The following is a 12,288-nucleotide window of genomic DNA, read 5'->3' on the forward strand; positions in this document are numbered from 1 at the left end:
AGGATGCAATTTTCATTTCTGAAAATTGTATCATATGTTATCTTTTCTGACCTTGTATCATATATTATCTCTTCTTGCTCACTTTACTCTGCTCACGTTTGTCCTCTCTGCTCTTGTTGGAACCTGCCATGTATTTTCCAAATTCAGGGCCTCTTTTCTTGGCTTGCTCCCTTCAGTTCTTCATCTCCCTGCTCAAATGTCACTCCTGATAAGTCCTTTTTCTGACCATCCTATATAAAATAGCAAGTCTCACCCCCTTCACATCCCTTACTCCCCAGTTCTGCTTGACATTCCTCCACTTTAATTGTCATGTCCTGGAATGTCTCTTCCTGCTGCAACATCTGCTTCAGAGGGCAAGGCATTATGCTCTGCTGTGTCTCCGCCACTAGAACACTGTCAAGCACACAGTAGGTTATGAATAAATATTGGCTGAAAAAAATGAAGTAATATGTACTAGTAGATATATCTGATCAAGACAAAAAGGTTGGATTATTTTGATATTTTTGAGGGTATTTTAAAATTGATTTGTGTTTCTATGCTTGTTCCTGATAGCCTGGAAGCGTTCATTCAACCCTCACAGTCCCTACAGAATGTGTGGCCTGGGAAGAGTCTCCTGATCTCCAATGCCTAAGTGATTCATGGCAGTCATACTACTCAGGAGGCAACTCACCCAGTCCTTTTCTGATTATCTTATACTGGGGTAGGGTGTGCATATGACCTTTCTTTTGGCTCAAAATTGTTCAACTTCTTTGAAGGTTGTTTTAGTTTCCTGAATGTTTATGCTTGTATATAGTTTTAATAAGTTTAGTGTTCTCCCTTTCTTGATTTTACTTTGTTTTCCACTATTATACTTTGTAGTGTGAAATTGACCGTCTGTCACAGACCTGTGATTTGAAGTAATTGTGACAGATGGTGTGCTTGAATACATAAACAGATCCACTAGAAGTAATGTTTTAGCAATAAGTGTGGGAATTTAAAATTCAGCAGCAAAATCAAGAGTGAAATGACTGCAATGTCGACTCAGCAACCTCGGATGTCTGCGCTGCAGGAGAGTCTGAAGGACAGTGAAGTCTTGTGAAGAGTTGTTGTGTGTGTGAAGGGGCAGTCTTGGACTGGGACTGCCTGAAACATTGGATGAATGAGAAATGACTGTATAAAACGTTTTTAGTTTACTTGAGGGATTAGGCAGTTCTTCCTTCATATAAAGATAAGATTATGATATCCTGCAGCTGCCTCTGCAATAAAATTGTGGAATAAAATGGTTTCTTGGAAAAGCATTATGGAGAAGGGTAAAGGAAAATAAAAAAGATAATAGTGATGATTCAGACAAATGAATGAGCAGAAGAAGAGGAGATCCAAGTTATATCTAATTTATGTCATGAGAATTACATAGCAATATTTATGGCCAGATCAAAGTCTTTGAAGAGAAATGCTTTAAAAGATCATGAATACTGTGTTCTGGAAAATCTGTGTCACTTGAATAAACTAAGATGGCTGTACTGAAGACAGAAAGTGGTATGGCCTAGGCTAGCATAAATGCACAACAGAGGCTTTTCCAACCAGGAGGGGTCAGAGACAAATTCATAAGTTTCCAACCTTTTATGTAAAGCACACATAATCGAACAACAGTTTTAATGAAGACAGAAAAAATTAAACATTTAATAAGGAAAAAAGAAAGTGGATATTAATGATTAAGTTGTGTCTCCTCCCAGAAGATATGTTCAAGATCGAACCCCCAGTACCGGTGAGTCTGACTTCATTTGGAAATAGAGTCTTTGCAGATATAATCAAGTTAAGGTGGGTTCATACTAAATTAAGGTGAGCCTTAATCCAATATAACTCGTGTTCATAGAAGAAGAAGAGAAAAGACACAAACACATGAGAGAGAAGGCCATGTGAGGATGAAGATGGAGGCATAAATTAGAGTCATGCTGCCATAAGGCAAAGAACACCTAGATCTAACCAGAAGCCTAGGAGGAGCAAGGAAAGGTCCTCTCCTAAAGGCTTTGGAAGGAATCCGACCCTGCTGACACCTTGATTTTGAATTTTTAGCCTCCAGAATTGTGAGAGAATAAGTTTCTGTTGTTTTAAGCCACCCAGTTTTTGGTACTTTATTATAGCAGCTGTGAGTTCCTTACAGAGGCCAACAAGCAGGAGACAAAAGACAGACATGGTACAATAGGAAACGAGAGGACTCTCTCTGCTGACTTATTTCTCCAAGTGTGGACCACGAAGCAGCAGCATTCCTGGAAGTTTGTTTGAAATGCAGAATCTCAGACCTCAATCTAGACCTGACACATAAGAATTTCCCTTGAAATGATTATAGCTCGTACTGTGTGCCTATAATAACAACGGCAGTAGCAACAACCATAGTTGAGCCCTTTCCATTTACCCTACTTTGATCTATAAGTTATATTCTGCGCTCACTAACTGAATTCACACACCAATCCATAAGACATGTACAATTAATATCCCCATTTTCTGGACAAGGAAATGAGCCACAGAAAGGTTCACTAACTTCCTTTAGTCATGCAAATAGTAAGTGTCAAAGCCAAAGAAATCAGCTATATTTATCTTTATTTCCTTTGAAATATACATATATGTATATATGCAAAAATATATATGTGTATATATATATATACGTGTATATATATACATATACGTGTATATGTATATATGTATATATGCATATATGTATATATGCATATATGTATATATGCAAATATATATACATAAAGATATATACATATATACATAAAGATATATACATACATAAAGATATATATGTGTGTGTATATATATAAATATGGGGGGAAGTTGTGTTGACACTTAAGAGTGCTGCTGGAGAATCAGGCCTGTCTCTCATTTTGATACTGAACAAAATTAGAAGTAGCTTGACTACTGGAAAAGTGTGTTGGATCTACCTTACAGATAAGTGTCCAAAATGGTCTTCCCCTCTTTAGATTTCTACTTATTTCTCACACTTGTCAGTTAAGCAGTGGGATATCTGCAGGCTTTTCCCCATAAGAGAAAGACTGCAGCATAAAGGGTATATCGTTCAAGGTTATAACATGGAGTGTGCATTATTGAAGGCTACAACATGAAGGGTGCATCACTCAAGTCTACACCATAAAGGGTGAATCATTCAAGGTTACAATAAGAAGGGTGAATCGTTAAAGGCTATAGCATGAAGGGTGCATTATTCATGGTTACAACAGAGAGAAGGATGCATCATTCAAGGTCCAGCTCTGAACAACAACAAAAAAATGTCCATTTATGGACATGCACCTTGAATTCCTGAATGTCTTCCAATAGAAACCACCTATTCAACTGTAGTCATGAGAGGAGGATCTCTTGGGAGATGAAAAACAGAAGAAAAAGAGAGGTTTCCTCCCTCTTATTAAACATACTAGAAAATTCAGATTTTATGGTCCTGCAAGAATGTGGAAAGATGGAAAAGAGTAACTTTCCCTAATGTTAATATTAGCTCGGGATATGTCAAATGTAAATGAAAATTATTGCTTCTGTTTCAGAAGAAGAAAAATAGTTTGATTAAGCCTCCTTTATGCCAACCTGTCAGAGGTGTGTCCCGGCATACGTCTTGGATTTTGAACTTAGTCCCTGTCTTGAATAGTGCCTCCCCACCAAATCTTGCTCTTGAACTATTATGCATCTATGGAAACCCACCTCAACTGTTATCTCCTCAAGTTTTTCATGTTCCACTGCACTCATTCTGCTACTATTAGCAGAATTGATTACCTCTCATGTGAGCCACTACTATAACTTGCATATATTTCTGTGATAAAATTTATTCCACCATATTTCAATTATTTGCTGTACTTAATAAATTATTTAAATTTACACTGTCGCATTTCAATTATTTTTTCCCATATGAAACTATGATTTATAGGGGTTTTAACCATCAAATATCCAACTTCATAGAAGACAAAAACTATTTTCACATATTTGCTTATTAATTGTTGATAGCACAAATGTACAATTTGATAAATGTTTACTGTAAGTAAATCATCCCCAGGCTTGTTAAATTGTCTGCATTGATAGCTGTTTCTAAATTCTACAGAAAACACTTCTAACATGGGTGGTTTAACTAAAGAAAATACTTATGTCTAATACATCTAGTAATTGTAGAAATGTTCAGCCTGATTACATGAAGTCACATGATAGTTTTAATATTTATTTAGCAGAGGGGTAAATTGAAACATCAGTTCTCTAGACCAATCAGGAAATGTATGCTTTGTGCTTTATAAGCTTACATTCAACGTAGATGACATAAGTTACCATACTCAAATGTAAGACAGGGAGAGGTAGAAGAAATAGCTGAGAAATTGAAAAGATGTACTGTTATTGTCAACAAACCAATGTCTTCTCCCTTCATAAAATTGTGTTTAGGGAATATTAACAATTAAGCTTGTATACAATAGTAATTTTGAATGTATTTTTAAATTTATTTTTTCAAAATAATGACATTAGTAAAAATTTTACATAGCCTGTATTGAATTCACACATTCAAATGAGGCTTTACCAGTAACGATGGGGATTAATACAGAGCTAGTGTTTGGCATTTGACTTTATCTCAAACGAGCTAACTGCTCAATGAATTACAGAAGACTCATACTCTTTTTAATTTTTTCCTGGAAATTAAAAAGAAAAGCTTTACTAAATATTGACATATATATTTACTCCAAATTTTACATTTAGTGAAATAAGAATATCTCTAGTAGCTCAGTTAACATCAACAGAAAGCTTCAAAAGATGATTCTGAAAATGGCAGGCAAAATTTCTTTTTATTGTAGGCAATTACTTAAACTGGAAATTTGGCTTTATGCATAATAAGTCATGTGGGTAAAACATCCACATTGCAGTTAGGTTTCCAGTATCTAGCTTTTATTTATTTTTTAGCAATGACATTAACAAGATTTTGCCAGGTTATAAAAATGAGGGCTTTCTTGAGAATTACTTATAGTTTCCAAGTTGAATGGCAGAGCGCACGTAGACACATCTGAAGGTGGATGGCTGTATCTCCCAGTACTGTACCGGGTTGCTGAAAAGACTCACACCCGAATAAGAAGCCTTTTTGGTGTTGTGTCCAGGTGGGCAGAAGTCACTTGATCCAACTACAGAGATATTGTTGTTATGAAGGTAGACAACCTACAACATGAAACGATAGAAAATAATTATTATTCTCTAAATATGTTGAGGCCCTTCAGGTAAACATTTTATTCTTTTTATTATTATTATTATTTTTTCTTTTATTATTATTATTATTATACTTTAGGTTTTATGGTACATGTGCCCAATGTGCAGGTAAGTTACATATGTATACATGTGCCATGCTGGTGCGCTGCACCCACCAACTCGTCATCTAGCATTAGGTATATCTCCCAATGCTATCCCTCCCCCCTCTTTTTATTATTTTTTAATCCTTCAATTTTTTTTTTTTTTTGAGATGGAATCTTGCTTTGTCACCCAGGCTGGAGTGCAGTGGCATGACCTCAGTGCATTGCAGCCTCTGCCTCACAGGTTGAAGCTATTCTCCTGCCTCAGCCTCCTGAGTAGCCGGGACTACAGGCACACACACCATGCCTGGCTAATTTTTGTTTTTGGTAGAGATGGGTTTTCACCATGTTGGCCAGGCTGGTCTAGAACTACTGACCTCAAGTGATCCGGCCACCTCAGCCTCCTGAAGTACTTGAATTACAGGCGTGAGCCACCACGACAGGCCACACTTTGAATAACTGACTACTTCTCAGATTAAACTTTTGATTTCTCCCTTCCTTTTGAAAATTTGCTTTTCCCTTCTTTAGTCTTGTCTTCCCCATCTCAGTAAATTGCATGCCAAACATTTCAGATGCTCAGGCTATATACATTGTCATTATCCTTGCGCTCCAATTCTCTTATGCTCTCTACATAATCAACAACACATCTTGCTATCTCAGCCTTCAAAATGTACACTTAATCTAGTTCTTCTCTCCATGTCTACTCCTACAACCTTGTCCAAGTCACCATTGTTTCTTTCCCAATGATTGAAGTTGCCCTGATTATTATTCCTGCTTCCCCTTTTGCCTTCCTAAATTTTATTCTTTTTTTAAGCTCTCAGAGCAATTGCTTTAGAAAGTAAACCAAATTAATAATAAATAAATAAATAAATAAACTAAAAAAGAAGAAAGTAAACCAAATTATATGTTCTTTGCCTCAGAACTCCAGTGGTTTCCAATCTTATGCAGAATAATAAAATCTAAAGTTCTCAAAGGGGCCTACAAATCCTACATGATCTGACATCCTTCTACTCTGACCTCCTTTTCTCTTACTGTAAAAGCCAATCATCTGGTCTACTTGCTGCTCTTCTAATGCACAAAGCATGATCTCTTCTTAAGTTATCAACACCGTTTACTCGATCTGGAATAATCTCTAAGGTGTCTTCAAGGCTTGTTGCCTCATGTAAGTCGTTTTTTCTTACCAGAGAGACCTTCCCTGACCATCCCATTCTGCCATTCTCTGGGGCAGAATTACGTTACATATTTTTCTTCATAGCATTATCAATATGTAGCATATTATGCTTATTTGATATTGTTTGTTTCTCTCCTCTAGAGTAAAAGCTCCATGAGACAGGAATGGTTCTGCTTGTTTATGGCTGTATCTCCAGTACTAGAACAGACCAGGTGTTCAATAAATATGTGTTGAATGAATAAATGTTATTTCATACATCAGGTCTACATGACCATATTGGGTCTACATGAAATATTATGTTTTCAGAACAAAAAATATATACACCTTTTAACAAAATGATATAGAATGAGAAAGTGCGGTGTAGTGAAAAAGAAAAAGAGAGCATAAAGTACTGGAATTGAAATAAAGAATCACAAACTCCAAGAAATTCTGAAATATTTAAATATCACAGCATTTAGAATAAATAGACCTAGGAAGTTTTAACAAATATGTATTTTATGTAATACGTTTACTTGATGAATACAGTGCAATATAATTAATCAGAGTTTTTTTCTGAATTATGTTTTACAATCATGTTTAAGATAAATGGTAATTTGGCCATAGATTTTCTTAGGGTCACTAAAAACCAGACTTATACAAATAATGTTAGAAATGAGTTTACATTTCACGTTGAGGATATGAGTTCTGTAGGTCAAGAAGCAACTTCTCTGAAATCATACAAGCAAGGTTAGAATATAACACTAAGACAACAAGGTCTTAAGTGAGCTATAAAACCTATGAAGTACTCCCTTAAAAAATAACTTGAAAGGCTGGGCATGGTGGCTTATGTCTGTAATCTCAGCACTTTGGGAGGCTGAGGCGGATGGATCATGAGGTCAGGAGTTCAAGACCAGCCTGACCAACATGGTGAAACCCCGTTTCTACTAAAAATACAAAAATTAGCCGGGCATGGTGGCACGTGCCTGTAATCCCAGCTACTCGGGAGGCTGAGGCAGGAGAATTTCTTCAACCCGAGAGGCAGAGGTTACAGTGAGCCGAGATTGTGCCATTGTATGCAGTCCAGCCTAGGTGACAGAGTGAGACTCCGTCTCAAAAAAAAAAAAAACGAAATATTGCTCTACCCACTAGGACATTCACATTCATGTGCTGGTGAAAACGGCTTTGTTTTTGTAAGGGCTTAAAAGCGAATTAGTAGATGTCATATAAAAACAGAAACAAGGAATATTAAAGTGAAAGCAACACTTATATGTATGGTTTATGATTCTCATATTTTGGAAGTTTCTTGTTGTCATTTACCATCCTCTATATTCCAGTAGTGATTAGCAAGTAAAGGAAGGGGTGTTTGGTGAGCATTTATGGTTAATATTGAAAGTGAGAGAAGAAAATATCAAGACGTAAATATTCGTCTGTGTAGAACAAAATAAAAGTAGATTCCAAACTCATTCTATGGGATCAATATTTTCTAAGACCAAAGCCAGACAAAATTCATCATCAAAAAAAATGTAATCAAATACCTCTTATGAGTATGGACAAAAAGTCTTTCACAAAATGTTAGGAAGCTACATTTCACAACATATAAAATGATTTTATACTATAGGACAAAACATGATTTATCTCAGGGTTGTAAAATTGGTTTAACATATGAAAATCAATCAAAGTAATATCAATGTAATACACTATATCAAAAATATAAAGGCCAAAACTCGCATGATTATCTCAATAGATGCAGGAAAAACATGTAAGAAAAAAATTCATAATAAATGTTTTCAGTAAACCAGAAATAGAAGGGAACTTCCTCAACTTGATAAAAAGCATCTATAGAAAACCTGTGGCTAACATCGTAACTAATGGTAAAATGAATGCTCCCTCCTCCTAAACTAGCAAATAAAGGCAAAGATGGCTAATTTCGTCACCTTTATTCAACATTGCACTGGAGATTCCAGCCAATGCAAAGGGTGGGTTGTAGGGGAGGGGGAGACCTAAAAGAATCCAAATAAAATAACTAAAGCTGTCTATTTTTGAATAATATATCCTGAATATGGAATATCCAAAGGAACTCACAAAAATTACTGCAACTAAAAACAAATTTGGCATAGTACCAGGATAGCTCAATATATAAACATCAATTGTATTTTTATACATTAGCAGCAAACAAATAAAAAAAAAATTAACAATTCAAAACAGCATCAAAAAGAATGAAAAAAATGGATGTAGTAAAATAATTGCAAGGCATGTATGCTGAAGATGACAAAAACTGTTGAGAAAAAGAAGATATAAATAACCCTTGTTTGTGACTTGGAAGGCTCAATATTATTAAGATAGTAATTCTTCCCAATGATCTGTAGATTTAAAACAATACCTTTCAAAGCCTTACAAGAATATTTTTCCAGAAATGAAAAAGTAGATCCCAAAATTTATATGGAATGCAAAGGAACCAGAATAGCCAAAATAACTTTGAAAAAAAAGAACAAAGTTGGAGAACCTACATTTTCTAATTTCAAAACTTAATCAAAAGCTACAGTAATTGAAGGGTATAATACTGTCATATGACTAGACATATAGAAAAATGTAATAGAATTGAATGTCCAGAAATAAACCATTACATTTATGATCGAGTGATTTTCAACAGTGACAAGACAATTCATTGGAGAAAGAATATTACTTCCAACAAATGACATTGGGACAATTGCTATCCACATACAGAAAATGAATTAGACTCACATCATATACTAGGATTATCTCAAAATTAGATTATAAAACCAAATACAGGAGTTAAAATTATAAAATTTCTAAATGTTAAAGTATTCTCAGAATCTACACAAAACTATGGTCTATGAAACAAACAAAAATGATAACATAGATTAATGGTTCCCTGTGGCTGGAGATGAGACATTATCTCACGCCAGTCAGTATGACGATTATTAAAAACTCAGGAAACAGCAGATGCTGATGAGGCTGTGGAGAAATAGGAGCGCTTTTACATTGTTGGTGAGAGCGTAAATTAGTTCAACCATTGTGAAAGACAGTGTAGCAATTCCTCAAGGATCTAGAACCAGAAATACCATTTGACCCAGCAATCCCGTTACTGGGTATATACCCAAAGGAATATAAATCATTCTACTATAAAGACACATGCACACATAATGTTTATTGCAGCACTATTTACAATAGCAAAAACATGGAACCAATCCAAATGCTCATCAATGATAGACTGGATAAAGGAAATGTGGTACATATACACCATGGAATACTATGCAGCCATAAAAAGGAATGAGATCATGTTCTTTGCAGGGACATGGATGAAACTGGAAGCCATCATCCTCCGCAAACTAACACAGGAACAGAAAACCAAATACTGCATGTTCTCACTCATAAGTAGAAGTTGAACACTGAGAACACACGGACACACAGAGGGTAACAAAACACACAACAGGGGGTAAGGGGTGAGCGGGGGAACTTAGAGGATGGGTCAATAGGGACAGCAAACCACCATGGCACACATAAACCTGTATAACAAACCTGCACATTCTGCAAACGTATCTCATTTTTTTTTAGAGGAAATAAAGAAAAATGATGAGGCCATGTCAAAAAGAATCAGGAGCTAGACCAGAGAAGCTCCTTCCAGTCAATTCTTGAATAATTTGAAAATTAAAATTAATAATGACAGTAAAAAAAAGAATTTTTATTTTACTTGTGGCTTCAAACTCCCCCTACTCAGTATGGCACCACCAACACCACCACCCTTACTGAAAAAAAATCAGCATTACAAAAGACGTTAAGTTTCATCTCCATACTTCTAAATCAAAAACTTTATTGAAATCTAGCTAATGTAAATTGTGCTTCTTGATTTAATCTTTTTATGGTATTTTGTCATAGAAATTCTAACTAAGGCACTCTGGAAAAAAAAAAAAAAAAACTTCTAAGAAGAGCTTCCTGCTTCCTAGCATCCCATAAGCAGGGTGGGGGTCTTGCTCTCTGGATATTCCTCACATAAGCAGTGACATTGCATTACCTGGATGTACTTATGCTCTGCCAGCCCACCAGGTACTCTGGTAAGCTTGTTGTTGTCCAAGTGAAGCTCCCTCAGATGAGGCGTGTTGGCCAGAGAGCCATTGTCAACAGTAGAGATGCTGTTGAAACTCAATCCCAACCTGCAACAGAAAGCAGAAATGAAAGCAAACACCACACATGGATGCCTTTCTTGCAAGCATTGTGTAGTTAATCAAGTCTAGAGGAAAGGACATTTTTTGTTTTTGCACTTACTGTTCCCAGTTCTTGGAGTGCTTTCTCCAACCTCTCTGAGCTTGGACAAAGTCCATTTATTGTTAAGGTCTCAGCTCAAAGTTACTCTCTTTGAGATTCATCTGACAGAACGTGATTGGACATAGTCTCCTATTTCTTATAATATCCTAAGTTCCAACATCAAATTATGGACTACCATAGTATTGGAACATAATATTCCTAATAGTTTATTTTTAAAAACTGTTCACTTATTCAAACATTTATTTGTATATTTAATAAACAAATGTTCTTGAAAACTTATTATGTGCATGATATTATGCTAGGCATTGTGAGGGACAGAGGTCTCATGGATCAAAAACCACTTTTCCCATCAAAGAATATTTTACCTAGTAAAGGAGTTGATTATACACACACACACGCATATATATATATGCGTGTGTGTGTGTGTATATATATATATATATATACATTCAAAGATATATTTTATATTTATTTATCCACCATGAAATTTATATATAAAAACAGGAATGAGTAAATCTGGCATGATACTGTGCTTCTCTGTAGGGACAGTCAGCAATATGTACAGATCAAAAAGAACATAGTGTTCCTTGAAGACAAATGAAAACATTTGCCAAATTGAAGTTATGTTTGAAACCAGGACAAGTACTAGTATCACTTATTTAAAAAAAAATCATTAAGAAGGACTAGCAAAAACAACAACAACAAAAGCTTTTCTTTTGTTGATCTACATTAAATGTCCAGAGATATTTTATTTTAAACTTTTCAGAGAAGAGGGGTTTAGAGAATCTCATAATTATTAAAATAGTAATTTGTGTGATGCTCAATATTTCTCCATCTTGGTAGATTTCATTTTAATGCATTTTCAAATTCTAGAAACCGTGTTATAATTTACTTAACCTTCTGTTTGATGCAAATAAGTTAGAACATATTAAATGCACATACTGATTTAATCACACACTTTGTGTGTTTATAGATTAGTATAAAATATAACTAATCTATAAACAGTATAGTATTAATAAAATATGAAGCTGATCTTGGTGGTTTTAGTAAGGGTACTATTTCATTGGCTTCTTCTCAAGAAATAATTGGATATGCTGAAGTTTGAGATTATTAGAAAAAACAACATCAGCGAAATGTAGTACAGTCAAAAATCAATCATCATGTTTGTAATTCTTATCATATAAGCACTAATATACCTAGCCATTGTTCTGATAGAATGTGATGAAAGAATATTATTACTTAGCCAAATTATTCAGTCCTTTCAGGCTAGCTGCATCAACTCTGCTGATTTTGTTGCCATCAAGATGTAATTCAGTAAGGGAAGGAGGAAGACCTGGAATGTGGAATTAAAGATGTTAAATTAGCAGATAAACATTATAAGTACAGAATGTGGACAGACTTAAAAAAGACATATGCCATCAATTTTCTAAAAGACACACAGTTTCAAAGAATCAGTTTTACTTATCTTTTTTTTTCATCCCTTTTATAATAATGTGTGCTTTTGGAAGTAGTGGAAGCCCTTGCTATTTTTCTCTTAGGTTGACTTTAACAAAAACC

The 12,288-nt window shown here is 35.0% G+C and overlaps 1 protein-coding gene across 2 annotated transcripts in view; it reads right to left on the reverse strand.

The window, feature by feature from the left end:
* Positions 1-4,442: 4,442 nt before the first annotated feature.
* The window catches only part of DCN (decorin), a 37,226-nt gene continuing 29,380 nt past the window's right edge, over positions 4,443-12,288 (reverse strand). For both annotated transcript variants that reach the window (XM_054443495.2, XM_054443494.2), the window contains exons 6-8: positions 11,971-12,064; positions 10,481-10,619; positions 4,443-5,169 (exon numbers count right to left, since the gene is read on the reverse strand). In XM_054443495.2, coding sequence (XP_054299470.1) covers positions 4,975-5,169; positions 10,481-10,619; positions 11,971-12,064 — 428 coding nt within the window. In that variant the 3' untranslated portion in view covers positions 4,443-4,974. The remainder of the gene's footprint in view (positions 5,170-10,480; positions 10,620-11,970; positions 12,065-12,288) is intronic.

Source organism: Pongo pygmaeus, chromosome 10, assembly GCF_028885625.2.
Source record: "Pongo pygmaeus isolate AG05252 chromosome 10, NHGRI_mPonPyg2-v2.0_pri, whole genome shotgun sequence".
Classification (NCBI taxonomy): Eukaryota; Metazoa; Chordata; class Mammalia; order Primates; family Hominidae; genus Pongo; species Pongo pygmaeus.